The sequence below is a fragment of the Mytilus californianus genome, unplaced genomic scaffold (genome assembly GCF_021869535.1).
Source record: "Mytilus californianus isolate M0D057914Y unplaced genomic scaffold, xbMytCali1.0.p SCAF_22, whole genome shotgun sequence".
NCBI classification, from domain to species: Eukaryota; Metazoa; Mollusca; class Bivalvia; order Mytilida; family Mytilidae; genus Mytilus; species Mytilus californianus.
In genome coordinates this window covers 3,027,462-3,054,295 of record NW_026262671.1, presented here as the reverse complement: position 1 = coordinate 3,054,295, position 26,834 = coordinate 3,027,462, and the positions used below count along the sequence as shown (strand labels likewise).

Sequence of the window (26,834 nt, the reverse complement as noted above, 5' to 3'; positions counted from 1 at the left end):
ATTAAATTAATAACGTGTTGTTTTCATTTTTTATGTTGATATAAACATTGCGGATAGTCCATGATATGAAAATGAGTAAATAGGTAAAATATTTTAGAGGTCAAAATCTTATGGAATACCTTATTGTAATACAAAATGTAGACTTCTTTTTACAGTGTGATTTATCATTTGTATATATATAGATGTCGTCTATTTTTTTTTGTATTATTGATACGAGAATATATATATACCTACGTTTGTGAATATAATATATAGTTTGCAATAACGCCATTGGGATTCGAGCCAGGTTGAGCGAGGAACCCGTCATTTATTGTTACTCCAGCAGAGAGACTGTTGTAAGAGCTAGCAAAAGATAAAACATGTTCAAGATTTGTTATTGTTAAATTAATAACTACAACAGTTGCAGAATTGTGTATGCTATTCCTTCACTTTGTATATTTACAAATGTATCGTTAAGATCCATATGGCTTATGACGATCAAATTTCTGTATTATCTTTTTTAGTATGTAAAAAGTCTTACAACATTTGCATATATCTAAATAGATCTCGAAAATGGTAATACATGCAAATTAAGTTAATTATGTGAAGAAAAAAAGTTTGTCCTACATCATGACTTTTGTGTAAAATTAAAACCAATATTACAAAAACGTGTTCAGTTTATATACAAAACTAAATTGCCTTACATTAAGCGTTTATATAAATTAAATATTTGCATACCCGTATCCTGTTATGCTACACAGGTATTCTGCTAAAGTGATGTCAGTGGTATAACATAACAAAATCCATGTTCCATCTCTATATATGGAGATTTGGCCATTACTGTCTCTTTGCACTGTAATAAAAACGCAACACGTACGGTAGTATTGTTAAGTAACACAGCTTACCGATCTTCGACTTGTAAGATGATTAGATGATGATAATAAATTGGTGTTTAAACATCAGCGGGACAAATACAGGTAAATGTGATATGAAAATGATTCTTGCTTTGTAAGAGATCGGCAAGCTTTGCCGAGTTTTTAACTTCCTAGTTTACATGTAAACAGTAAAACTGTTAAACATTTCATCTTACCTGGAAATAATACTTCGACTACCAGCTTACTTAATTTTGCTCTACTACTTACTACAAATTAAGACGTTTTACTGGTGAACTAAGAATTCAAATGGGTGTATTCACAAGTCCCAATCCACAAATTTGCTAACCCATTTTAGATTAATCTGATTGTCAATCTCATCCAAAGTATTTAAAAGTTAAAAGCTTCATCCTAATTTGAATTTCTTTGCATGACCTTTTGTTAACCTAAAAACCCAAAAACTGAACTAAATTTAAACAAAAGCTCAATTAAAAATTATAATTTTGCCTCCATCATATACGTTGATTACTATTACCAAAATCAGAAATCGCATCTTAACAATTCTAACTCAATAAAAGAGGGACGAAAGATACCAGAGGGACAGTCAAACTCATAGATCGAAAACAAACTGACAACGCCATGGCCAAAAACAAAAAGACAAACAGACAAATAATAGTACAGATGACACAACATAGAAAACCAAAGACTAAGCAACTCGAACCCCACAAAACACTGGGGGTGATTTCAGGTGCTCCGGAAGGGTAAGCAGATCCTGCTCCACATGTGCCACCCGTCGTGTTGCTTATGTTATGACAAATCCGGTAAATAGTCTAATTCGGTAAGTCACATTCGTGAAAAGGGAGGGTATTGTAGTTACGACATAAGGAACATATCCGATATCATCTGTGAAACGGTTATTGCATAACGGTCAAGCAACTCGTGATGGCGTCCGTAAAATTTACGAAGGGATGATTTCAACTTCCCCGTTTGGAACTCTTGGTTTAATAGCTTCAATAACATTTCCAAAATAAAACAGCTTTATATATGACTGACTTGTTCATTAGACGTCTGTAAAGTAACAAAATGTAAGGAAAATTGACATTTGAATGCAAAGGAACAGGAAATATTAATTTACCATCAATTTCCTGAAATTTAAAACAATCATCAAAGATAATCTAAATTGGGTAGTATTTGAAGAAAAAAAACATTAGCAAAATGATACAGTCGAGAAGTTTAATGCAGGATTGTGTGTAACCATGGTAACCGTAACGTTACGTTGTGCTTTTCCAAGATTCTTTTTGAACGAATGTCAACTACATCAAAAAAACATTTTAGGAAGGAAATTGATTACCATTTCCTGTATTTTGGCTAAATCGATTGTTGTATGATTGAGGTAATTAAACAAAATATATAAACCTATTTCACCCAGAATAAAATACATCACCTCACATATGCTATGAAAGTAACATACCACATCTGAATTCATCCGATTTGTCAATGCAGTTTGGCATTCCATCACAGCGGTTAATCAATGGAACACATTCATGGTTACTGCATTCAAACTGATCGTTACCACATGATGCTAAAATAGAAAACAAATTTTCTAAAGATTTGACACAAACACAAAAATATTTGATTGCTTCTTTGTTGGTATTTAACGCAACTTTCAGCGACCTTGGTTATATGGCGGTTTGTATCGGTGGATGATACCTTAGTGCATTGAAAGAACCACGGTTTTGGAAAGGACAACTGACGTCAATGGTTTATTAACATTGGAGACAATGGCAAAATCGAGGTTCTTTACTTATTACATCAGAATTGCCAGAATTTCTAATTGAAGATAAATTGCTTATACGGCTTGAGGCTCCCAGTTAAACGTTAAGTAATATACCATAAATAAGGTAAGACAAACGTATATTGTGATAATTAATCAAAGTCTGCTTAAAAACTTATATTTTAGGAATTTTTTTAATACATGTACTTTTAACTGACGCTATTCATTTTAGTTTTGTATATGTTAGGGAACATGTACTTGCATTTTTGTTAAGATGTTTGTTTAACTACTGTTAATTGGTTGCTTTGCAATTATGTTTTATGTTTTTTTTTTTTATGTATTTTAATTTTAATGCTCTTTATAAATCTATATATATTGTATGTGTTGTTGTTATAGATAATTAGAACACAAACCTATTAGTGATGTAGTCTGTATGACATCATGGTCTAAAGAAAATGAATAGTTTCTAAAAATACATTCGTCTTGCACATCAAAACACTCTGTTTAAACACTATCACGAGTAAATCTGACATACTAAGCTTGATTATAAGACGATTTTTTCTCACCGCAATTCTGTTCATCTGCTAAATTAGGGCAGTCTACATTCCCATCACATACCAAACCCATGGAAATACACGTCTTATCTGAGTCACCACAACTGTACTCGTTCTCAAAACATTCTAAAAGATATATGCATTAAATTTCTGTTAACTGAAAAAAGTATTTGAAGTGTGTTGCATGGTACAAAAGAATGAGAGATAAAAAAAGTGCAATATTTGCAATCTGCATTTGTATGTGTCCTCGTGTTAATCAATACAAAATGTAAACATATTGCATTGACTTCCATGCATAGAAATTTAAACAAGAGTTTTTGTCAGTTGTCAAATCACAACAATTACACGTGTATAATAGTGTGCATGTGTTAATGGTGTTTGATTACTATAGCGTAAAAAGCCACAAAAGATAAATGAATACTATAAGTTTTATTATCAATTCTATTGAAAAAATAGATAAAATAGTGTAATAATACTATTAAAGGTGTTAATTTCTCGCGATTTAATTAGTATATATTCCTCTTACCGCCAAGAATTATAATTTTTTTTCAAATTTATATAAATCTAAAACTGACCTTAGACAATTTGACTATTCTGTCTAAGCCCTTTTGGTGTCGATACTCTTGAATGGATGATATACGCAAAGTTAGAACCAAAATGCTTTCTGTGATGGCCCACCCAGTAAGATCCCTTTGGAGTTCATTCGATCCAATTAGTTTTTTTTTATTTGTTACCTTGACTTGTATCTTGATTTGTACCCGATTCGTGAGCTTCGAACGACGGGTAACTACTATTGCCTAAATTTGTCTGTGTATTGTAAACTTTTAGCGTGGAGCGTAATTGGGTTAGGTTATTCAAGAAATACATAGTCAAAGACTAGAGTTGGTGTCGTACAATTATATTACACAATAGTGAATGTTTTCCTTGTCATTTATATACCTCTTTATAATCGTTCTCAACCAGATTTTTCATTATTAAAACGCCAAATCGTCTGGTACTAAACTCCACTAGACGAAGTGATTTTTGTTTTTGTTTCACTTTGAACACCTGCAATTGTCAGCCTACAAGTTTGTATTGTTTCATGTACATGTAACAAACCGTTGCTGCCATTCCTTTTCTTAAGAATATTCCATCTGAAAACATTTCAGATTGCAAATAGTCCAGTTCTGTAACAAGTTTCCCCCAGAAACTAAAGTGGCAAACACGTAAACCAATAGCCTAGTAAAATACTCTTATTGGTCATTGTTTAAAAAGAAAAGAAAACTTACCTGTATTTGAACAATCTAAAGCAACTACATCAGTATAGGTGGAACATGAAACTGTGGCTTTAGCACAACCTCTAAGGTTATCCTCAGTACCGTCGCAGTAGAAGGTATAACCAAATCTAGACCTCTGGGGTCGACCTTTACCGTACTCTGACAATGTATGCATTCTCGAATTACTGTAATAAAGTATTGGATAGTTAGCTTAAACAGATGAACAGAATTTAAAAGACATTTAGCATGAGAATCATGTTCCGTATTTAAATCTTACAGCTATTTACGAGATATGCACATTTTACAATGCTTTAAAATACATGTACTGAGTCTGGAATATGACAGTTGTTTTCCATTCTTTCTGTTTGTTGATATACTCTAATGTGGAATTGTGTCGGGTTTAATTGACTTACGCCTTTCTGTATATAACTTTCGGTATATTTGTTAATACTTTTTTTCTGTAACAAGCTTGAGAAATATTGTTTTAAGGGATTGTTTTTAATGAGTAATCACTTCAAACCAATAATCGTTTAGTTTTATTTCTCTCGATAAATTAACATGTATAAGTAATTTACGGATTTATTTCTATTGTAAATGTTTGGTGCACTATTAGAGTAATTAAAGACACCAAATAATTTTGATAATGTTTTATGAGAAAGCTATGCAAATGAAAACACCCGTTTCCATTGCAATTTCCGTTTTTTACCTATAGTTTTTTATATCAACACTTGCAAAATTCCTCATTGGATAACATAGTATGGTTCTTTTTTGTTGCTGTTTATTATAATGACTTTGTTTTAGTTAAATTATTTGAAAATCTAAAACCTGATACAAACATTGAGGAGCTAAAAAAGACAAAAGACCCACTGAAAAGCCAAACTCTGACAGGGAATTAGATTCTAACATGAGAAAGATCGTGTTGTTTTCGATTCGTTTGATATATTTGAAGCTTTTGATTTTGCCATCTGATACGGGACTTTCCGTTTCGTTATTTTTGTTACTTTACTTTTCTTTATTTCAAAATGTAATGGATGGTGCTTTAAATTCTTATGACCTTTCTATATTTATTTGACATACAATCAACAATCAACTATCAATAATTAGATTATGGCACAAGCCTTCAATAAAAAAAAGTATGCTAATAACCAATTCAAAATGGGATGTGTATTACTGTGTGTGTGCGTCATTTCAAACCTTTTCGTATTTGGTCTGTATTGTTGATTAACGTTTCCCCTCCAAGTAGTAAGTTTTACTTAAATTCATTAGAAGTGAGAGGGAAACCTTATGAATCCGTCTTAAATTTACAATATACAAGGTTGGTGGTTCTCTCTGGGAACTCCTACTTCCTCTGCCAATAAAACCTTACCACCCCGAGATAGCTAATGGTGCTGAAAGTGGTTTCAGTATTGTTTAAATTACATCGATTGACTTGCAAACCTACTTGTATCCAAGCTGTCGACAAGCCACCATGGAGTCATCGTTGTCCCAATATTGATAACCCGAACAGACAGGTAAAAAGAAACCTCCTTTCGCATCTTGTATTTCTAATCGTCCTGTTGCATTAGTTTGTCCACCCACCAAACGAATAGAAACCATCAATTCCTTGTTTACATTAGAAAGAGTGTAGTTACCTGAAAAGATTTATACAGCACATTTAATCAGAACAATCTTAATATTTCATCCCAATAATCAAATTGTATTTGACGCGTATTGTTATTAACAGGACAATTAAGACTTGTCTTATCTGTGTGCTGCTTTGTGAATATGATTTAAAAAGGGTGTAATATAGGACTGAGTTGAAGGAGTTAAAGCTATAGGTTGATAATGATACGCGGGGATGCTATTTTTGGTTTTCATAAGTATATCTTCTCCTAATCTTGAGACTTTCAACTAAAACAAATGAAAAGACATACCCTGGTGAAACACAATTAAAAAACTATTTCCAAAGTTTATGACATATTAGCAAAACAAAATATAAGTTGGATATACTATGTTTCAGGGAACCATCAACATTCATTAAACAGGAATATATCGAGAAAACTAATGTTTCTGGTGTGGTATTATGCGCTCCGTAGTTCTAACATCTAACAGTAGTATGGTCATATGATATTTTCGAATCAGTACAATGAGTTTAATTTAATTTTGCTTACAATACTAGAAAATTTATCACTGAATTGACTTACCATATTAACCGGGAAAAAAATGATATTGTCCAACAAATTTACTACATTTATCAAAGAACACCATCAATGTTAAAGGAGCTGATTGACAGTATATGGTGTGCCGTTCACAAATTACGTTCGCAAAGAGAACAACATGAGAAAATGTAATAAACATACCACATTCCCCTAAGAACAGCATGATATGATCCAATGCTATGTCTCCCTGGTAACCATTTCCGTCAATTGCATTAAACACAATCTAAAATGACATAATACAATTACTTTATTCAGTTATAATCCTTTGTGCATTTTGTCAAATTTGTATGCCCTTTTTTTATCATCTTCATCTTGCTCTTCATCTGTTTCGGTTCTAATACATCCTTGGCTTTAAAATATTCGGCTTTGAGCGTTCCTGATGAAGATCAATCCAAAAAGGTGCTATAGACGTATGAAATTAAAAACGTATTACATTCATTTTTTTTAAGAAGTATTTAACGTTATAGGTCCACATTTTAGTCATTGACACTTATTAACGGTTGATATAATTTGAGGGTTGATATTTGAACAGAAGCTGATATCCAACGGGATCTGATTTTAAACCACTACTGATCGATTTTTGTATGTACTGACACTAAGCAGAACTTACAAAAAACCTTCTCAAAGGCGAAAAGGAAAAGCATCTTGCAAAGTTCTTTAATTTCACCTTCACATATATTGTTCATATCTTGTCAATTAATAATCCACATTTCAGTTAGTGCTTGTAGTAATATATTACCTTGGCTGTATTTGGCAAAACCTTTCGGAATTTTAAGTCATTGTTTTCAACTTCGTATTTTATTTGGCCTTTTTAAACATTTTTGATTCGAGCGTAACTGGTGAGTCTTTTGTAAACGAAACGCGCGTCTGGCGTAAAAATTTAAAGCCTAGTGTCTATGATGAGCTAATATGCATGCATGCATCACCTGTCAATGGAACTCAGATTCAATCACAATGACCCGGTAAACATTCTGGAAATATACAGACCCGACGATTTTTCAAATATCTCAAGGTTAAACAAAACAACTGATCGAATATACTAGGCTTATAATTTAGCACACCAGGCACGCGTTTCGTCTAATAAGATTCGTTCGTTGCGCTTGTAATAAAAACAGTTAGAAGGAAAAATCAAACACGAAGATGAAAGATTATTGATGACCCAAACTTACAAAAAAATGTGCCAAATACGGTTAAGACAATCAATGTCTCGTGCAGTAAAATCCTTAAGTGTTTACTGTACACATTAATTTTACAGAAAATGAAGATATCAAATTCAGTTAAGGATAACTGCATATGTGAATGACGTAGAGTTATTTTACTTTCACTGTATCTATATAATATTTTGTATTTCTAAAGATAAACAATACCATTTGTAATAAACATTAACATGATTTTTCTTCAATATACCTGCAGATTATTTCTAGGCTGAATATAGAGTTTCTGAAAATACCATTGGTTACCCTGGTCAGATGATTTGTTGAAGATGGTTTGATTGAACTCCGGTGTGTCCAAAATAACTTCTAATGTTCCCATGGTGTCGCCATACATATGATAATAAAACGATAAACAAATCTCTGTATCTGTAATACATAATTTATCAAGAGTATAATTATGGCAAAGTCAACATAAACCCCTCGAACGCATATTGCTGTATGATCCATGGCAAAAACAAATGATAATATTGCTGATAATAAAAAGAGTCATAGCTAGACAAATGCAATTGGATATATCTATCTAGTGTTCTGTGGTCCGCCTTTACCTTGCTTCTTATTAATCATGATCTGATATGTATTGTTATGTATTGTAATTGGAATCAAAATCTGTAGCTGATTAAGTGTCCTAAATAAATTTACAGTGTGTGAGGACAAATGTTCGGAAAATACCTGTACCAAGATAGAAATATGACAGTTGCTTTACATTTCCGTTGTTTGATATAGTTTTACGTTTGATTAACCTTTTTGAAATTACCTTGGAGGTCGGTATTTTTGTTTATACATTTTTATGTATAAATATCTTTTTGAATATTCAAACACTAAATTGCATTCTCCATCGTCGTATTTGTAATGGTAACTTAAGCTTCGTTTATCATTAACCACTAAAACTTAGGGAGATTTCATTCCAATCACGACTTATATTTTGTAGAATACCTGGATTCAGAATAGTTGATACATATCGAGCATGTTCTCCCAATGCCATAGTTCCCGATGAGGTCTCTATGTACAGATAATAATCACCACCAACAGCTTCATCTGGACCTGTATTTGTTGAACCTGTTGCACCCTACAAAGTTATGTATTAGCAACATATTCATGAATAGAAAGAAAGCAAATTGGACGATATATGTTTTAATGTTGTGAAATTTTAATGAAATAAAAGTTTTACATTAAAAATAAAAGTTTTTTATTTTTACTGCAATTTTAACAATATTAAAAGAACACAATTTTTGACCAAAAGATTGTTTCGAAAAAAACATAAATGCCGCAGAAAAAATCGTTCGACAAGGCCACACAACACCATGTCTTAATGAAAAGACGAAAAAACAAACAAATATCCATAACATCATACACAGAAAATTTGAAATACTTTTAACACCTGTGTACTTTCCAGTAAATAAAATATGAAACTTCAAAAAATCAGAAATGAACCAAACAAACAAACAACGAAAAAATGCAAAGACACAACTTATAGTTTACCCTTAAAATGTTAAAACATACGGAAACAATATCGAAATCCCCTCTAAATACAAACTCAGTCTCAATCTAAACTAAGTCGATTACAATAACAGTTTTGTTTTCAGTTATAAGGCATTTTAACTCACATAAATACATTGTATAACAAAATGGGTGTACTATAACCAGTTACAATGTAAGTCCTACGACGAAAGCACTTACAGTATGTCTTCTCCAGTCGGCATCGTCTGCACCCGACTGATCGTTAAAAAACAAACAACCGGCCTCTGTCAATGATTCAAAAGAACAGGCACTTATCACATTATCTACAAAAAAGAAAACAAAACTTAGGTTACAATATAAATGAAGGAATACCTTTTTTCTTGTTCTAAAGTCTTTTCAGGTCTTATTTTTATGTTACGATGTTGTTCTGTAAAAAAAACTTTTCTGACATTCTATCTCAATAATACTTTAATTGAAAATATTGGGACGACAGCATGTTTACTTTTGTACATAAAGAAATAAGCATATTATTATTATTGTTATATGTATTTCTATTTGTATCCATCTGATGAGTAAATAGATATAAGAAGATGTGGTATGAGTGCCAATGAGACAACTCTCAGCCTTTTTCAACCGATTTTTATAGTTCGTTCCCCAGGTTAGGGGGAGGGTTGGGATCCCTCTAACATGTTAAACCCCCCCCCCCCCCCCACATTCTGTATGTATGTGCCTGTTCCAAGTCAGGAGCCTGTAATTTTAGTGGTTGTCGTTTGTTGCTATGTTACATATTTGTTTTTCGTTCATTTTTTTGTACATTAATTAGGCCATTAGTTTTCTAAATTAAATTGTTTTACATTTGTGATTTCGGGGCATTTTCTAGCTGACTATGCGGTATGGGCTTTGCACATTGTTGAAAGCCGTACGGTGACCTATAGCTGTTAATTTCTGTGTCATGTGGTCTCTTGTGGAGAGTTGTCTCATTGGCGATCATACCACATCTTCTTTTTTATATATATTGTTATAGTAAACAGTCAAATGTAACATTTTTAGAAAAATATAACCTTAAGGTTATTTAGAGCTGTTAAATTCTACGTCATTTTGTCTCTGAAAGATGGTTGTCTCATATGTAATCATGAAAAAACATATTCTAACTTTAAAAAATTAACAGAAAAATTAAAATGATTATCCAAAACTATCTTGCTATTATAAAGAATTTATAAATAACAGATACGTTTGGACAAACTGCAAACTACGTTTTTACCAGTATGTTAGTATGAAGATTTGCTGTAAAATATCTTTCAGGCATTTTGGATTCTATATTTGGATCAAATAAAGATATAACATGTACGTACATATCAAAATAATTATTCTAATTTAACGTGCATTGTTCGCTTTGAAAATAAAATTCTTATCTGAACAAACTTTACATGTGCTTGATGTCACAATTGAATTTGCAACACCAGTTGTAATTTTAACAACTCCGCATTGCCAGACCGTTAGTTATGTCGTCAGTGTATTTGAGAGTAATGTGTTTAGAACTAATACTAAACATTGATTTTATATTTCAAAAGGAATGAAACATTGACTTATAGTAACGTCCATTTATGTACGATTTTTATAGTTTCAATATTTACAGAATTAATGATTCTCTCTAACGATGATTTAAAAGCAATTAATATGAACTTACCGGTGGAGCTGTCAATGCTTTCAACGTCATCTGTATTTGTAATAAGAGCTGTAAGAAATTAAAACAGTCCATTCAACTACAAACAACTCAATACGAAACCTCAAATTTCCTTTCATATCAATTAGTGAATTATGTTTATTCGTTTGCTTCAAAATTTAAGTTAAAGAAATAAATACTATAAACTTATTCGAAAAATAAAAGTATTTTGAAATTAGAATTCAAGATAAAATGAAACACCAAGAATATTCTCCTAAATATGTGTTTAAGTAATGATGCGTCTTCTTATGACATCACAGAAGGTGACCTTTGATAACACATACACTGTAATAAACGTATTTTTGGACATGATTAGAATTGGGCAAATTCTTATTTTTTTTATTTTCCTGTGATCGATATACAATGTTGGTTTCGAGACCTCAAATAAACTAGATTAAACCCGACACACGTTTAGTTATTGTCCCTGGAATTTGCATAGCTCGGTTGTATTGATATTTTTAACATTTCAAGATTGTCAGCTTTAAAATTTGTGCGAAGGAATACATTTAGTTTAGTACCAAAGCCATCTTACAGCGAAAATCTATGATACAAACCTTCATCTGATCCATCCAAACAATCTTTGTAGCCATCTCTAGTTAGGAATTCTGGAATACATACTCCAGAATATGCACATTCAAATTTATTTCTAGTATTATAACAATCTACAATAAAACAAATGCATAAAGCCAATTATTATAATGGTTTAAGAAACAGCACATACAAGAGTGTACTTTCTCGGTTATAAATTATTGAAATTTTTTTAATTTTTATAAAACCATTGAAATTTTTTAAATACACAATTCTTGATACTTTGTTGACAAACTTCGTCCTTAGAATAAATGGTTATATGCGAATGGATTTACATAAACACCCTTAAATTTACATATCCAACAGGGTTCTTTTTATTACAGTTGCAAAAATACGTTGGCAAGTTTTTTTCTAACGCTAACATTTGGGACAGTTTCAGGTCTTAAAAAATCATCAAAGATAAAAGAAATGTTCGTAATTAGTCATACTTCACTCTACCTGAATGACATTGAGGTTCTCTGCAAAATATTTTGAACTGAATGATCAATTTTGCTTTATAGTGCTTATATCGAGCTTTATGTGGAATGTGTTTTTAATTAGAAAAATTCTAACAGAAGTTATTTATGCCATTCTTCCGTTGATAAATTTTGAAATCATAAAAAAACTAGATTTTCAAAACTTTGGAAAAGATGGCCATTGTTAAATATGGCTATTCTTTGTAGGTCCCTTTTGGCCATATAACTCCTAACGTATCCAAATACTCATCCGTTCTTGGTGTTCATGCTGTGCATGATTTTCAATGTTCCTGATGAGGGCAAATAAACACAGAACACACATGTGGTAATAATCTTTTCTACCTTAGTGATGTCTTGTGTGATAATTTAAATGTCATTAGGGAAACAATTGCATAAATTATTTGGACACATCTTAAAGCTCATCTAGTCCAAAGAAAAGACAATTTAAATATCAATCTAAATATTCTAGTTCATTTCATTGCACATCATCTATAGAGACACTATCTCTAAGGTCAAAACATGATGTTTATTGTTGGCGTTTTTGTTTGTCAAACGCTGAATAATTTTTTTCCATTTGTTGACTGCCTTTTGTCTATCTATTGTTTTAAGGGGATCTGCTGTTCGAAGTATGATCTGTTATGATAATGTTTGCCCACTTTTGTCTCCGATTCTAACAATATTATAATACAACGTAAAAATTATGATGAATTTGTTAATGATATAAGCCTATACGTATCTAAATGTATATACTTGCCAAGATTTGGACAATTTACTCCCTCTGTGAAAGAAACATCATCAATAGCGACGATGCCAGGACTTAAAAATGAGACGTCTCCATATGCAACAAACTCGATCCTTGTCTCCCCTGCGGGTAACTCAAAATGTCCTTCCTGCCATTCATCTCTATCAATATAAATTCCATTTGCGTAAAACACCATTGACCGGGTTCCACTTTTCTGTACATAAACTTTCAGCTCTGCTGACACGCCACCTTCCATATTGTAGTAAAATTTGACACAACCACTAGGTGTTGTTACAAAAGGAGGGGAGTACAAAGTTCCTGTCTGTCTTGAGTCAGAAGTGAAAAACATGAAGTGGCCTGAAGTAAAAACAATTTGGATTTGCTTATCCTGTTTTCGGAAAAGTACTTATATTTTTTTTATAGTTTCATATGTGCAACTCTTCATTAATGATAAGCGGAAGGGGGATCTGATACAAGATTTTGTTAAGATAGTTCGCTGCTTGGTGTATAATATATTCTCAACTTTGAATTGCAATATTTTTGCTCCCAAACGTTTAATATTGAGTGTAACCATTTTCTGAATATGCGTTATATCTAAATCATAAAAATCTTGAGAACACATCTGAATCATTGATTGCTACATATTGTTTGACCCTCTTTTTACAGTTACATATGCTAAACCCACACTTGTATCCAAGTAGCTATAACACTGTCTAAATATGCCTGCATTATTATGTGCTTTAATCAACTAATGGTCGATGTCAATACGTTTGGACGTTTCTACCACGCGGGTTTCACAAGCCATATAGTCAGCACTCCTATGTTGACAAGAATATCATTGATACGGTCAACTTTTGTAAATTATTATTTTTACAATTCATTTTCAAATACTTAGACTTATTTACCCCAGGCCGTATTAGGAAGGACCTTTTTGGAATGTTTTGGTTTTCAATGTTCTTCAATTAATCTTTTTTTACCTGTACCATTTTGACCAAAAGTGTGATCAACAGCTGGCAAATGATGAACAAAGGCATCTCTCCAGACAAAATTGCTTCCCAATAAGTATCCACAAGCATACTGCATTTCAAAGTCGCAATTAATAGCCACAGCTAAAGTATAAAGTCATCAGATATTAGTACATTGCAAGGTTCTACGGTGCAGAAATATTCCACAACATTAAAGGTTTATGTAAACTTAGTTTACAAATACTCAATTGGCAACATTGTAAAGAATGATAATTGTCACCGTGAGAAAGATTTCGTAAACAAATAATATGTCAAACAGTTTTCATTTTGATGTTTGAAGTCTTCAATATTTTTAGCAAATCGAAAGCCATACTTAGTTGCTTTTCAGTAGTCTATCAATATAGCATTGTAAGAAGATCTTGAAATATTGTCTATATCGATGCATAAGTTTTTGTAAATTCAAATTCTTGCTTAAAACTTTTAGTCCGGCTTAGCTGGTTTACAAATGCACAACTTCATTCAATCAGCATATAGGTTTTGTAAATATGTCCTGTACCAAGTCAGGAATATGACAGTTGTTATCAAATAACCGTTTCTATGTATGTTGGCGTTTATTTTTGTAGCAGTTCAGTGTTTCTGTTGTTCCGTTGTTTTCCTCTTATAGTTGATGTGATTCCTTCGGTTTTGGTTTGTGACCCGGATTTGTCTCAGTTAAATCGATTCATGACTATTGAACAGCAGTATACTACTGTTGCCTTTATCTACGTTGATGGGTACATGGAGAGTGCCAGGTGTCAGTACGATAAAAAAAAACATGAAATTAACGACTTGTTCACAGGTCAATAGATTTCCACCCTCCATCTACGTTGACTCAGATGTAGAACCTACATATTGGACTAATTGCTATAATGTTCAAGTCCTGAATATGCATAGAATATATCCACTCGATGTTGAAAAACAATTACCCATCTGTTTAATACTTGTTTCATTTGAAATAATTGTTCAAGAAAGACTCATGTGATATGCATATGATCAAAATGTCGACTTCAAATATTCGAGATAGTATATGATGCACGAAATTACACACACTGTGAATCTATGCCGGCCTTACCTTCGTCATTTTGTAATTAATGTTCGATTAAAAGAAAATAGAAATATGTATATGTGTGTGGCGTCGCTAAGCTTAACACACAATACTGTTTTATATATTCCACATATGTCAAACCTGGTTACTTTCTTTCTATTGAATAAGTTTCCGCCACCGTATTGATAAGATGGTTGACTAATCATATGTCTATTCAGCATCCAAACGGACTATATTACAGATCCCAAGCAAGTTAATAATATGAGACCATACCGGATATTACGTAAGAAAGTCCTTTCATAAATAATGCCTTTTCAAACCAAACAGAGAACGAAACATAAAGGTTGTATATCATATTATCTTTATAATTACCGCTTCTCGTGTCTGTCTGTCTCTTACGACGTATGATTTTATTTCCCGTGGTATTCTCATTATCCTTGAGTGGATACTATATTTACATCATTTACATCATTTGAAGATAAGAATATGAAGAAAATGACATGTGGCAGGATTGTAAAGGAGACAACTATCCAACAGAGTGAAATATTGCCTTCACCAATGATCAAAACTCTTTTATGTATTTTTCATTACAAATAACCAATAATGTAGTATCACTATTTTAAGAAAGTTGTAAAGACTACTTACGACAATCAGCTTCATCTTCACCAGAGGGACACTGCAATATGTGATCGCATTCCACTTTTTCCTGTATACATATACCATCATCTTGGCAAGGAACAAGATCAACAGGACACACTAATAGACAAAATACATTTCTGTAAACTGTGATTAACTTGATAATGTAAAATGTTTGTAAGTCGATCTATAAAACGTCAAGAACTCATCGGTTTTGTTTTTCAACTGAAATATTAATGAACTGTCATAGTTATAACTTTAATTATTTTAAACCAAATTGCAAAAATAAACGATACACGCGGTGTTGTATTAAGAACATGCCCCCTCCTTAATCAAAGAGAAACAGACAGGAAGTAGGTGTCTTATAGATTCTAAATCAACCATCGGACAAAACTGTTTGTTTAAACTTAACAAACTGAAGTTAGAAGACACGCTGCAATTGATCATAGCAAGCTGCTGATCAAATTTGAAGTCATTGTGGTAGAAAGTTCCCGTGAAATGTGCAACGAAAACATTGGACGGACGGATGAACAGACATTGCAATTGCAATGTTTCCCCAACTCTTATAGTGGGGAAATAATATTTTCATCAGTTTGTTCAACATGTGTTTGTCTCCTTTGTGCATTCTTATCTCATTATTGTTGTATTTTGACATCTTAAAATTTAACTGATTCATAAACATATTTCAATTATAATTCGTACAAAATGGGTTTTGAATACTTATGTCTCTAGTTCAGGAAATCTTGACAAAGAATGTTGCAGAGATCTTTGAAAACTTATATTTTCAAAACACAGATGAAGGACATGGATTATGTCAAGTCCTGTCGAAGTTATTGTTTTCATAGAGATACATTGATCAGGTCCAAGTAGTTATGGCATGAATATAAAGACCTTACACATTTTAACTAACATATTTTCGACAGCCAGCATGGATACAAATTTACCTAAAATACATACAATCATTGACCAGAATTGTGATTGTCACAAATTTTAACACCGCTTCCTTTTGAACCCGGTAATGTTGTACGGGCAGAGTCGGACCATGCTTTATACAGTGTAATTATTTTTAGGATTGTTTCTGTTCATAAACTATACATTAAATACTTGTGAAAAAAATGATGTAATATCTTACCTAAAGAAGGACATTCTCCAGGGGTTAATTTGACGTCATCTAGTCCAAAGTATTTTACATCATAATTGTTATCGCTAATCAAAAAGTTGATTTTAATTTCTCCTTGGTCAACTGTCCACTAAAACATAAAGCCTAGAAGAAGTCTTTGATTGCAATACTGTTATAAATTACTTTATATGTTGAATCAAATTTAAGACGATCAGTCTATTTGCATTTACAAACAGATTAATAAAAAAAAACATACTTGAAACTTGCCTTTATAATATCAAAATAATCACCTCTTAACAATAACAACAAACAGGTATATTTTTACATTTATTTTTGGCATTGCACAAGTCATGTCTTCTTTGACTGTCCACGACGTTGAAATACTAAATCCCTGGGATGTGTTTTAGTTGATTTTAGTCTCTGATGCATGATTTTTTATTTCCTTTCTCTATTGGAACTGTACACGTATACCTAATTACAAAATTATTTTCATTTACCTGTGTTTAAAATAATTGCAAATGGCTGATATTTTTGTTCGAGCATATTGTTTTTCTTAAATTGTTTAACATTTCATACCGATATAACATGTTACTTTAATTATTCTTCCCTTAGGTAATTTATTTTGTATTTGCATTGTATCATAGGTCAAATTTATTTGTTCATTGTATGTTCATTGGTGTTAATATGTCCTTTGATTGAGTTAAGCTATTTCAGGATATTTTATGGTGTGTCTTTCTATATTGTGATGTTACACTATTGTTTCAGAAAAAGGGTGAAAGTTTGGTACCATTAAAACGTTCGAACCCGCTGCATTTGTTTGCACCTGTCTTAAGTCAGGAATCTGATGTTCAGTAGTTGTCGTTTGTTGATGTGTTTCATAAGTGGTTCTCGTTTCTCGTTTTTTATATAGATTAGACCGTTGGTTTTCCCGTTTGAATGGTTTTACAGTAGTAATTTTTGGGGCCCTTTATAGCTTGCTGTTCGGTGTGAGCCAAGGCTCCGTGTTGAAGACCGTACTTTGACCTATAATGGTTTACTTTTATAAATTTTGACTTGGATGGAGAGTTGTCTCATTGGCACTCATGCCACATCTTCTTATATCTATATGTAAAAAGAATAATTAGGATAGGAGATGACAACTTTTCAATGTTGTTCTATCCAGCTATTGAAATTTAGAAAAGCACACGTGCGCTAATACGTGATTAACACAAATAAAAACGTGTTACAGATAAAACGAAACAATGTAGAATGCAGCCAATTTAGTTAAAAGTGTGTTTCTTTAAAGTTGACTTCAAATTGTATCTCTAGGCAATATAAGTGTATATTTTGCATTATGGGTTTTCTTATGAGGTTGGTTCAAATTATATCATATTTGCATAAGTTTTGACTTTTCATTTAAAAATTCTCCATAAAAAAGGCAAACTGCATTAGAACTGCAGATATCAATTCAATCAAAACTATACTGTCTTAACATTTTATGGCAAATCTTATTTTGAAAAAAACATTTCATTATACATTAAAATCGTGAGATATATTGCTGTATTTATTACCTGAGCTGGTTTCCAAACATTAGACAAGTCTGTCATCGTTGCATCTGAAAAGTTTGTTCTGGTATTTGTGAAACTGTTCCTGGAGGTGTATTCAATCTCAAATTCAAAAAGGTTAACGTGACCTATATAATACATTGACAGACAGGAAATGGTCGGTACCTTCTGTACTGGTGAGGTGAAACTAAAACTGTATCCCAAATAACTAACCATTCCATAAAATGTTCCTGGAAAATATAATTTGAGATTATTTAAGTTTTAGTAGTTGTCGTTTGTTGATGTGGTTCATAAGTGTTTCTCGTTTCTCGTTTTTTATATAGATTAGACCGTTGGTTTTCCCGTTTGAATGGTTTTACACTAGTAATTTTTGGGGCCCTTTATAGCTTGCTGTTCGTTGTGAGCCAAGGCTCCGTGTTCAAGACCGTACTTTGACCTATAATGGTTTACTTTAATAAATTTTGACTTGGATTGAGAGTTGATTTATTGGCACTCATACCACATCTTCTTATATCTAATTAATCATTTAGCTAACAATACAAAAATAAAATAACAGTATTTGATAAATTGTCGAACAAGAAGTTTTCCGTCGTTTAGAATAAAGTTTGGCTATTTACGTGGTGTCGACTCAAATACATGTTTTGTAAACTCATAATGACCTGAAATCAACATGCAAAATAATGTTAAAATAGACGAACAATTTAAATGTCAATTTATTTGAAATAATTTGCTGAATATTTCTTCTTTGTATTTTACATAATTTGAATGTCACGAATAGTTGAATTCGTGGTTCACGGAAAATCAGAACTCAACAAATATAATGAATCCACAGAATACGCCAATGAGACGGCAATCAAGTGACAAAAATAACACAAAGGTATTTAGATGCAACTTATAGTCTTTAACAATATACAAGCGTGTTTACAAATATCAAGCTAAATATCGTCCTGAGTCTATTAACGATGAATTAATGGATTTGACCTAATTAAAACACGGGTATCTCTGGCTTTTCACACTTTATTTGAAGACAGCAGAAATAGCTTTAAAAAACTTCATTATCAACAAGGCCTCTTACCTGATATATTTTGATATGTGTGATCATAAATCCAGTCTTGGTATATCACTTGTTTGGCATTCATAGTAGCACTTTTATATCCACACATATATGAATCTTCAAAATCACAACTAAGACTGCTTGCTACAGAAAAAAAGAATTAAAATAAAACAATGTGTCTTAGTGTAATAAATACTGTAACGTCAGAACATACAAGGAGAAAAAACTAGAGGCTCTAAAGAACCTGTGTCGCTCACATAGGTTTATATATAAAAATAAGAAGATGTGGTATGATTGCCACGGAGACATCTCTCCACAAGAGACCAAATGAAACAGAAATTAACAACAATAGGTCACCGTACGGCCTTCAACAATGAGCAAAACCCATATCATATAGTCAGCTATAAAAAGTCCCGAAATAACAAATCTCTCACAAGCAATATGTGCATATTTACACATTGTGGACTAGAATAAAATTCATGACAAAAATCCTTTTTGTTTTTGTTGATCTTGCTTGGGCGATCGTTGTTTGTGTTAACAGCTTCATCAGGCGATTGCAGTCATCCAGGTCAAATCGGATGCTGTTAAGACATTTATGTAGCTTATTGTACATGTCCTTTAAATATATTTTTGCAACTTATTGTACATTGCGATTGATAGATTCAAAACAAATATTTGTGTTAGTTAAATATTATGAAATTCAGGATAGTCCTTTGGTTTTTGATAAAACTGTTTTTCATCTCTCTCATTAAGTCCATCAGGTTCAAGAGTACGCAGCAGATGCACCAAAATCTCTCTCTCTGTTTTCTACTTTTTGTGTCCCGATTTTGGTTGACCTCTATTATTATATATTTATATATATATATAATATACTATCTATGTTGTCTCGATATCCCATTAGCATGAGTTCGAATCCCTGCGAGGGAAGAACAAAAATTTGCTTCCACAAATTTGCAGATTTAACATTGTTGTGCTGATATTTAGAATAATTTAATATACTATCTATACATATATATATATGTATATATATAAAATGACTGAATAATAGCCAACGATAAATCTTACGGGGCGATGGATCATATAAATATGATACAATACACTACAAAATATAATATATAACCAGTCTAAAAGGGTAGAACATCACCAAAAAATGACAATAAACGAACAAATGTAACTATAAATATTTCGGATAACAGATATCCTTCATCAGTATGAGCACGATGTGAAATGAATCAGATCAATCTATTCTGATTATTAAACTATAGCAATCTTGAATTCTATACAATGAAAAAAGTGAAACAGTTTCACCCGAACATCATATGTAGAGACGCTAATAAATTTTTTAAATTTCCAAAAAACGACTCAAAGACATGCCTAAATGAAAAATAGTAATTAGAGATATGAACTGGCACAACTCTAAAATTCCAAAATGACGTCAGTTAAGATGTTACAACAACTGCGTGTAAATACATTCCAAAAAAAAAAAACAGCACTGATCGATATAAGCTGGTAAAATATGTCATATTTGATTCATTTTACATCGTGCTCATACTGATGGAGGATATCTGTTATCCGAAATATTTATAGTGACATTTGTTCGTTTTTTGGTTATGTTGTACCCTTTTAGACTGGTTATATATATATATATATATATATATATATAATTCTAGATACATGTAAAGCATAACACATTACTCAAACAGATAATGAAAACTTGCATACTTACATAATGTAATGCATCCTGTAGACGAAACATTGATGTTATCCAACCCAACCTCTCCGTTTGACTTGTATACCATCATACGGTAATGGTTATTTGTGTCGTTAAAAGGCAATTTAAAGTGACCGGTTTTCCAGGTATTTCCAGTGTCCATATTTGTGCTCCAAACGTTAAAAAAACTCTCATTTCTACTAGATGATATTTGTGTTACAGATATAGACAGTGATCCACCAAATCGTTGTTGAAACTTGGTATAATATTGGAAAGTTATGCACATTGGTGACGATACTGCTGATTCGGGTGATAATAGGATTGATTCATTTGTGTTAGATGCAGACCATATAAATCTTCCTGCAACCGTAAATACTTTGAAATGTGACAAACTGACAAACATCAGGTTTGGTTAAAGATAGTCAGAGTGTTTTCAAGCAAGTTATATCTGTTAAGTAGTATTCTATCACTAGTATTTTATTCTTTATGCGCGTTTTTGATTCTGGTAGGAAAAGATTAAAACGAACACCTGAACCCTCAAATTTCTGTGGGGTTCACTTTGCTCGGTCTTATGTTCTATATGTAGGAGTTTTTTGTTGTTTTACCTTGAATTGTCAATTTCTCTTCAAAAAATTAGTTGTAAATGTCCCTTTGGTATCACTCGCCCTTATTTGAAGCACATTTCTGATTTTATATAAAGTCAAATCAACCAGACAAGAACATATATGGTGATTTGAACAGAATGGATACCGGATATTTTAACCAATATATTATGCTTCTAAAATTGACTGAATGCACAAAATGTCTGCATAAAATTTGGAAGACAAATTTGTTCTATTGAATTTGAAAAAAGCAACATTCAATTAAAAGATTTTAAGGTTCAAAATTCATCAAAAATTAACACTATTTCTACTTAAAACACTGCATTAAAAACACACGCTGAAGCAACAAATGGGATATGATTAGTCAGAATGTCTTTTCGGTTATGTCATAAAAATCACTGAGCATATATCTGTATGTAGCTCCCATTTTCCAAAGTGTCCTTATTTTTTCTTGAAATTTCAATGTTTCTAACATAAGTATGTAATGACAATTTTTTGTCTGATGCTTCATGCTTCCCATACATTTTGTGTAATATAAAAAAGTCTTTAAGCTTTATATAATATCAAAACAAAAACAAAACAATGTATTTTCTGTTAAGACCAAGAAACACTAAACATAATTTTTCATATACAATCGTCCTGACTTACATTCTATTTTTAAATTACGGAATATAATGATGAGTGCAACTAAGTATTCGCTAGATAAGGTAACAAATGCGTGTCCCTATATCACTTGGAATCGAGGGTTTAAGAATGAAAGGTATTTGTTTTTCTCTTTCCTTTCTTATGTATTTAGCAAAACCACTCGGAATAGTGGGTCCTCTTCAACTTCGTACTTTTTTGTCCTTTAAATTTTTCTATTCGAGCGTCACTGTTGAGTCGTTCTAGTTTTAGACAAAACGCACGTCTGATGTACACAATTAAACGACGAGTATCTTTGATGGTTTTTTTTTCTCCAGATCATACATGACGTGGCATATTCCGTGATATACACTGACGAGATGGTTTATTTAGGATATAATAATGACAACAATAAGAATTTGCACATGCTCTGCAAAAACAACAAAAATATTCTAGCTTGTATACTGCATTATTGAGATGGAAAAAAACGAATATTTATTATTATTTGAATTAAAAGGATTAAAATTCGACAACCCTTAATTTTGTTAGCAACAATAGTTTAAATCGAAATAACAGTATGCACACAATTAGGATGTGCACATATATTCTTCCAAATAAAAACCCACTTCATTGAAATCTGTACGGAACATCACGTGTTCAAGCCTAAACCCCTTTCAGAGGTGAATGGATATAAAGAAGGATAGACTTAAGTACAAATGTACCTGACTGCTTATCTCACAGGTGCATTAAACCTTAAGATTATACATTTAGTATAAGAATTCGCCATAAAAAAATGCCTTTTGCCAATGATTCTAACTCAAGTTATCACAAAGCATTTACCGTTTTCAGAACTAGCCTTTGCAGCAACATTGTCAGAGTTATGTAATACCGATATCCAATTGCCTACATTTGTAAAAGATGTCCCATTAATGTATCCACATAGAAAAGTACCGTCTTCAAAATCACATACCAAGCTTTTATCTGTAAAAGGGAAAACGAAAATCGCATGATAGGTTTTTTTTTATATTTATGCAATTTTGAGTGTCAGTTTAGGTAAATCCAGAAAAGTGCTTCAGACGCATGCTATTTATAAAGTGTTGTTTTCATTTATGTCCAACATAACCAGTGGAGAAAACAATTCGGAATATTGCAGAGAAGTTTTTTTGTATTATTTGTTTTGCTTATTTCATAGTATGTAATATCATGTAATATATTATTCAGATAACAAAAACTCGTAAAATCTTACTGTGTAAAGCCGTGCAAAATTTGCATTTTTTTCTAAATACAATGTCTTAAATCATTTTGTTCTGTTGTGTGTTTTTAATTCTTAAAAACTGATTTTTTTTTTTTGAAATAGCATAAAGTTGAAAGCAAAACATCGATTCCAAAATTTAGGTTATGCAGAAGGTAATTGCAGTGAACAGTGACTCTTTTTCTTTTCTGATACTTTCACTGGACGTAGACAAACAAAAGTTCAATCCGTTATTATACCGAGTAGTAAATTTCTTATTAATAAGTAAAACGTAACGTAGTTAAAGAATTATCAATTTTGTAATATAAACGAATGTAAGAAGCCAATGATTTTTTTTAAAATCCAGTCAACAATTACCATGAAATTTTGAATATGTCGCATATATGTCTGTCTAACACTGAAATGTTTAACTGATATGGTTAATATGGTTAATTCAATACCTGAGCAACTTCCTTCAACAACGTATATGTTATCCACTGCGATATCACCATAAAGTCCCGCAACTTTGGTTGCTACAAACTGAATTTTCTGTACCATATTTGTTGTAATCGGAACACAGTCTTTGATCCAGTATTGACCCTGTTCTCCTGTTCTGGTCCAAAGTTGGGTAACAGTAGACGATGCAATGTTTTGTGACTGGATATCCAAAGTACCAATGTCGGTACCCCACATATTGTAAGAGAAATGCAAACTGCTTGGATTATAACTAATGAATGATGGAAATAATAAGTATGTCATGTCCCCCGGTTGTCCATTGGAGCTCGCTGCATACATAAAATGACCTGAAATAATAATAATATAATAATGAAAATAAGGAATTATTAAACGATTAGATATACAAATGATATTACTATCTACTTTAGACAAATGTGCAAAATTGTTAACAACATATTACTGTTCAGCATTCAACAAAATTGAACAAAAAAGATAAAAATAATTAATCTAATATGCTTTTACAGTTGCATCTATGCTGTAATGTCTGTAAGTTTTTTTAATGCTTAAACAAACAATTCAACTGTTTCAGCAAAGTATATTGAGTTGATAGCTTTGTAGGTATTTGTATATGAAAAAAAATGAAAATAGCAATAATGATATTGTATGTCCGTCTGTCCGTCTGTCCGTCTGTCCGTCTATCAGTCTTATAATATGTCCAATTATTTTGTACCTTAATGTATTTCGGAAGAAATTATGGTACACTTGTATAATATCCTCAATGATCAATTGCTTTTAAAAGAAAAAGGAATGCTTATCATTAGTTATGCAGTTGTTCGTCCATTGTTGTTATGAATTATAAATTGAGCTGCACATCGACATAATATAGTGTAAGCAGCTACCAAATTAACACTGACTGATATTGACATAAACATATGGTTTTAGGAACAAGCATTTATGTCGTCAAGTGCAAAAACTAAACACTTTATATTTCAACTTACCATTAAAGTCCCCGTCTGCATCGCCATAGGGGCCAGTCATTTCCGAAGGTGTCCTCCCTCTTCGCCTGGTCCACTGATAGTTGGATCCTTTGGTACTATTTGTAAAATACTTGCAGGAGTTCATCCCCTCAAAGCTGCATGTTACTTCATTTAAGTGGTCTGAAACAGTTTTATCATTAAATTTTTAATTTTTTGTTTTCACTTTTAATAATAGAACTGTATCACATGTTACCTAAGTCTTTTTTAAACCAAGATCCTTTTACTACATATATTTTCATGAACAATTTGTTATGAACGATTAATATTCGTTTACTAAATATTTTTGTTTGGTCAAATGACAAATTTCAGTATTGGAAATAAAAGCTTACTTTTATCAAGAACTCACCTGCGCATATACCATCTGAAATCAAAACGTCATCAATAGCATACACTGAGTCACATCCCTCGCCCAATATAGCAGAAAACGTGATTGACAATGTAACATTTTCTCTTGGAAGGTTAATACAGGAATATGACCACTCACTTCTTTGTGTGGAATTTAGGGACAACATCTATAAAAAGTTATAAGCTGTAGATTGTCAAAATTATAAGCATGACAAGTGACTGTACAGATTGACTTGAACGAAACAAATAAAGTACACATTGGACTATTTAAACAAACTCCGTATATCTCTTATTGCCAACAAACCATAAAAAATGAACATCCGTAAGTTATATTTATTCATGTGTAGGTTCCAATTTACTTGGCAAGAAAATAATTTGGGGATCACTTTATTACAAGTACGAATTTCATTTTTACCGTTACACTTTTACTAATCGTGATTCGTCCTTTATTCTTATTGCTTCATACTTTCTACAGAACACGAAATACAAAAACTTTCATGTTTAACCCCGTCACATTCTTTATGTGCCTGTTTCATCAAAGGGGCTTTTTTCTAGTGTTTTTGTTGGTGTCCGTCAACCATAGTTGTTGTTGGTTATGGGTTACATGCAAGTATGAATCATACCGTTAAGTTGCTTCACTTAAGCCATTCCGCGACGTCTTGAAGCTTATTACATTGTTTTAATCGATATTAGTTTTGCACATTATTTTGGTCCGTACGTTGTTATTGTTCATATTCTAAATAGTTAGTCTTTTTGATTGATATTTGTTTTATTGGCAATCAGTTATGATCCAGACCTCGTTATTATCATATTAACTTCTTCCATCATTTTTGGAATATTGAATGTTATATATTTTCCCTACCGTTATTATATACTTTTAAAGGAATATACCAGAAAACTTACTGATTTTGAAGAGGACTCTACAAAATTTATGAAATACCAAGTGATCAAAGCTCAAGTGTTTTAAGACAACACGATTTTTCTATATATCGTACCTCAGTGGACACGACAGGATCATGATGTTTGTTTACGTAGACTTTAAATGCCCCAGTAGTCAAGCCGTTCATGTAGTAGTTAAATGATGCTGTCATTGATCTTGATGATCTAATTTCAAACAAGGGTGTCGTTAGACTAGTTATGTCCCCTTCACTTTCATTTCCAAGGGGTTGACAACTTGATGTGTACATGTATCCTCCTATAAAATTAAGATGAAATTTACAAAACATTGACTAATTTTTATTTTTATTTTTCTGTGTTGGCTCGTGTTACTGGATAATTTCATTATTGTGTATTCGACGATACATGCATAGCAAGTGATGTTTTCCCTGTCGACACACCTGTTATCACTAAGTTTAGGGTCGGATTGCATTTTCACAATCCGTAATTACTTTAGGTTAATAAACATCTGTATACGCCTTTCAATTATAGAAAACAATCAAACGAGAACTTACCAATGCGTGTTTTCTCTGTATCATCAGTTTTTGGTATATTCTGTGTATAATTATGAGCCAAGGTATATGTTCCCCAATGCCAAGAAAAACTAGAATCCGAAACTTTTGTATAATGACAATATGTTGCAAATTGGAAATCACAAGAAGCGAAATCTGAAATAAGA

General features: G+C 32.0%; 1 protein-coding gene across 2 annotated transcripts in view; it reads right to left on the bottom strand.

Annotated features, from left to right (window-relative positions):
• LOC127732089 (MAM and LDL-receptor class A domain-containing protein 2-like) overlaps nucleotides 1–26,834 on the bottom strand; it is a 134,818-nt gene that overhangs the window by 7,191 nt on the left and 100,793 nt on the right. Inside the window, exons 53-77 of one of the 2 annotated variants that reach the window (XM_052241143.1) lie at nucleotides 26,671–26,823; nucleotides 26,215–26,414; nucleotides 25,221–25,386; nucleotides 24,836–24,994; nucleotides 23,843–24,184; nucleotides 22,991–23,131; nucleotides 20,943–21,287; nucleotides 19,238–19,360; nucleotides 18,169–18,392; nucleotides 16,631–16,748; nucleotides 15,508–15,618; nucleotides 13,791–13,922; nucleotides 12,826–13,170; nucleotides 11,583–11,690; nucleotides 10,993–11,040; nucleotides 9,525–9,628; nucleotides 8,781–8,913; nucleotides 8,041–8,213; nucleotides 6,775–6,856; nucleotides 5,877–6,066; nucleotides 4,448–4,620; nucleotides 3,192–3,305; nucleotides 2,323–2,433; nucleotides 718–832; nucleotides 235–342 (exon numbers count right to left, since the gene is read on the bottom strand). In XM_052241143.1, coding sequence (XP_052097103.1) covers nucleotides 235–342; nucleotides 718–832; nucleotides 2,323–2,433; nucleotides 3,192–3,305; nucleotides 4,448–4,620; nucleotides 5,877–6,066; nucleotides 6,775–6,856; nucleotides 8,041–8,213; nucleotides 8,781–8,913; nucleotides 9,525–9,628; nucleotides 10,993–11,040; nucleotides 11,583–11,690; nucleotides 12,826–13,170; nucleotides 13,791–13,922; nucleotides 15,508–15,618; nucleotides 16,631–16,748; nucleotides 18,169–18,392; nucleotides 19,238–19,360; nucleotides 20,943–21,287; nucleotides 22,991–23,131; nucleotides 23,843–24,184; nucleotides 24,836–24,994; nucleotides 25,221–25,386; nucleotides 26,215–26,414; nucleotides 26,671–26,823 — 4,018 coding nt within the window. Of the gene's footprint in view, nucleotides 1–234; nucleotides 343–717; nucleotides 833–2,322; nucleotides 2,434–3,191; nucleotides 3,306–4,447; nucleotides 4,621–5,876; nucleotides 6,067–6,774; nucleotides 6,857–8,040; nucleotides 8,214–8,780; nucleotides 8,914–9,524; nucleotides 9,629–10,992; nucleotides 11,041–11,582; nucleotides 11,691–12,825; nucleotides 13,171–13,790; nucleotides 13,923–15,507; nucleotides 15,619–16,630; nucleotides 16,763–18,168; nucleotides 18,393–19,237; nucleotides 19,361–20,942; nucleotides 21,288–22,990; nucleotides 23,132–23,842; nucleotides 24,185–24,835; nucleotides 24,995–25,220; nucleotides 25,387–26,214; nucleotides 26,415–26,670; nucleotides 26,824–26,834 lie in introns of those variants that run through there. The other variant, XR_007996054.1, reaches the window with a different exon arrangement.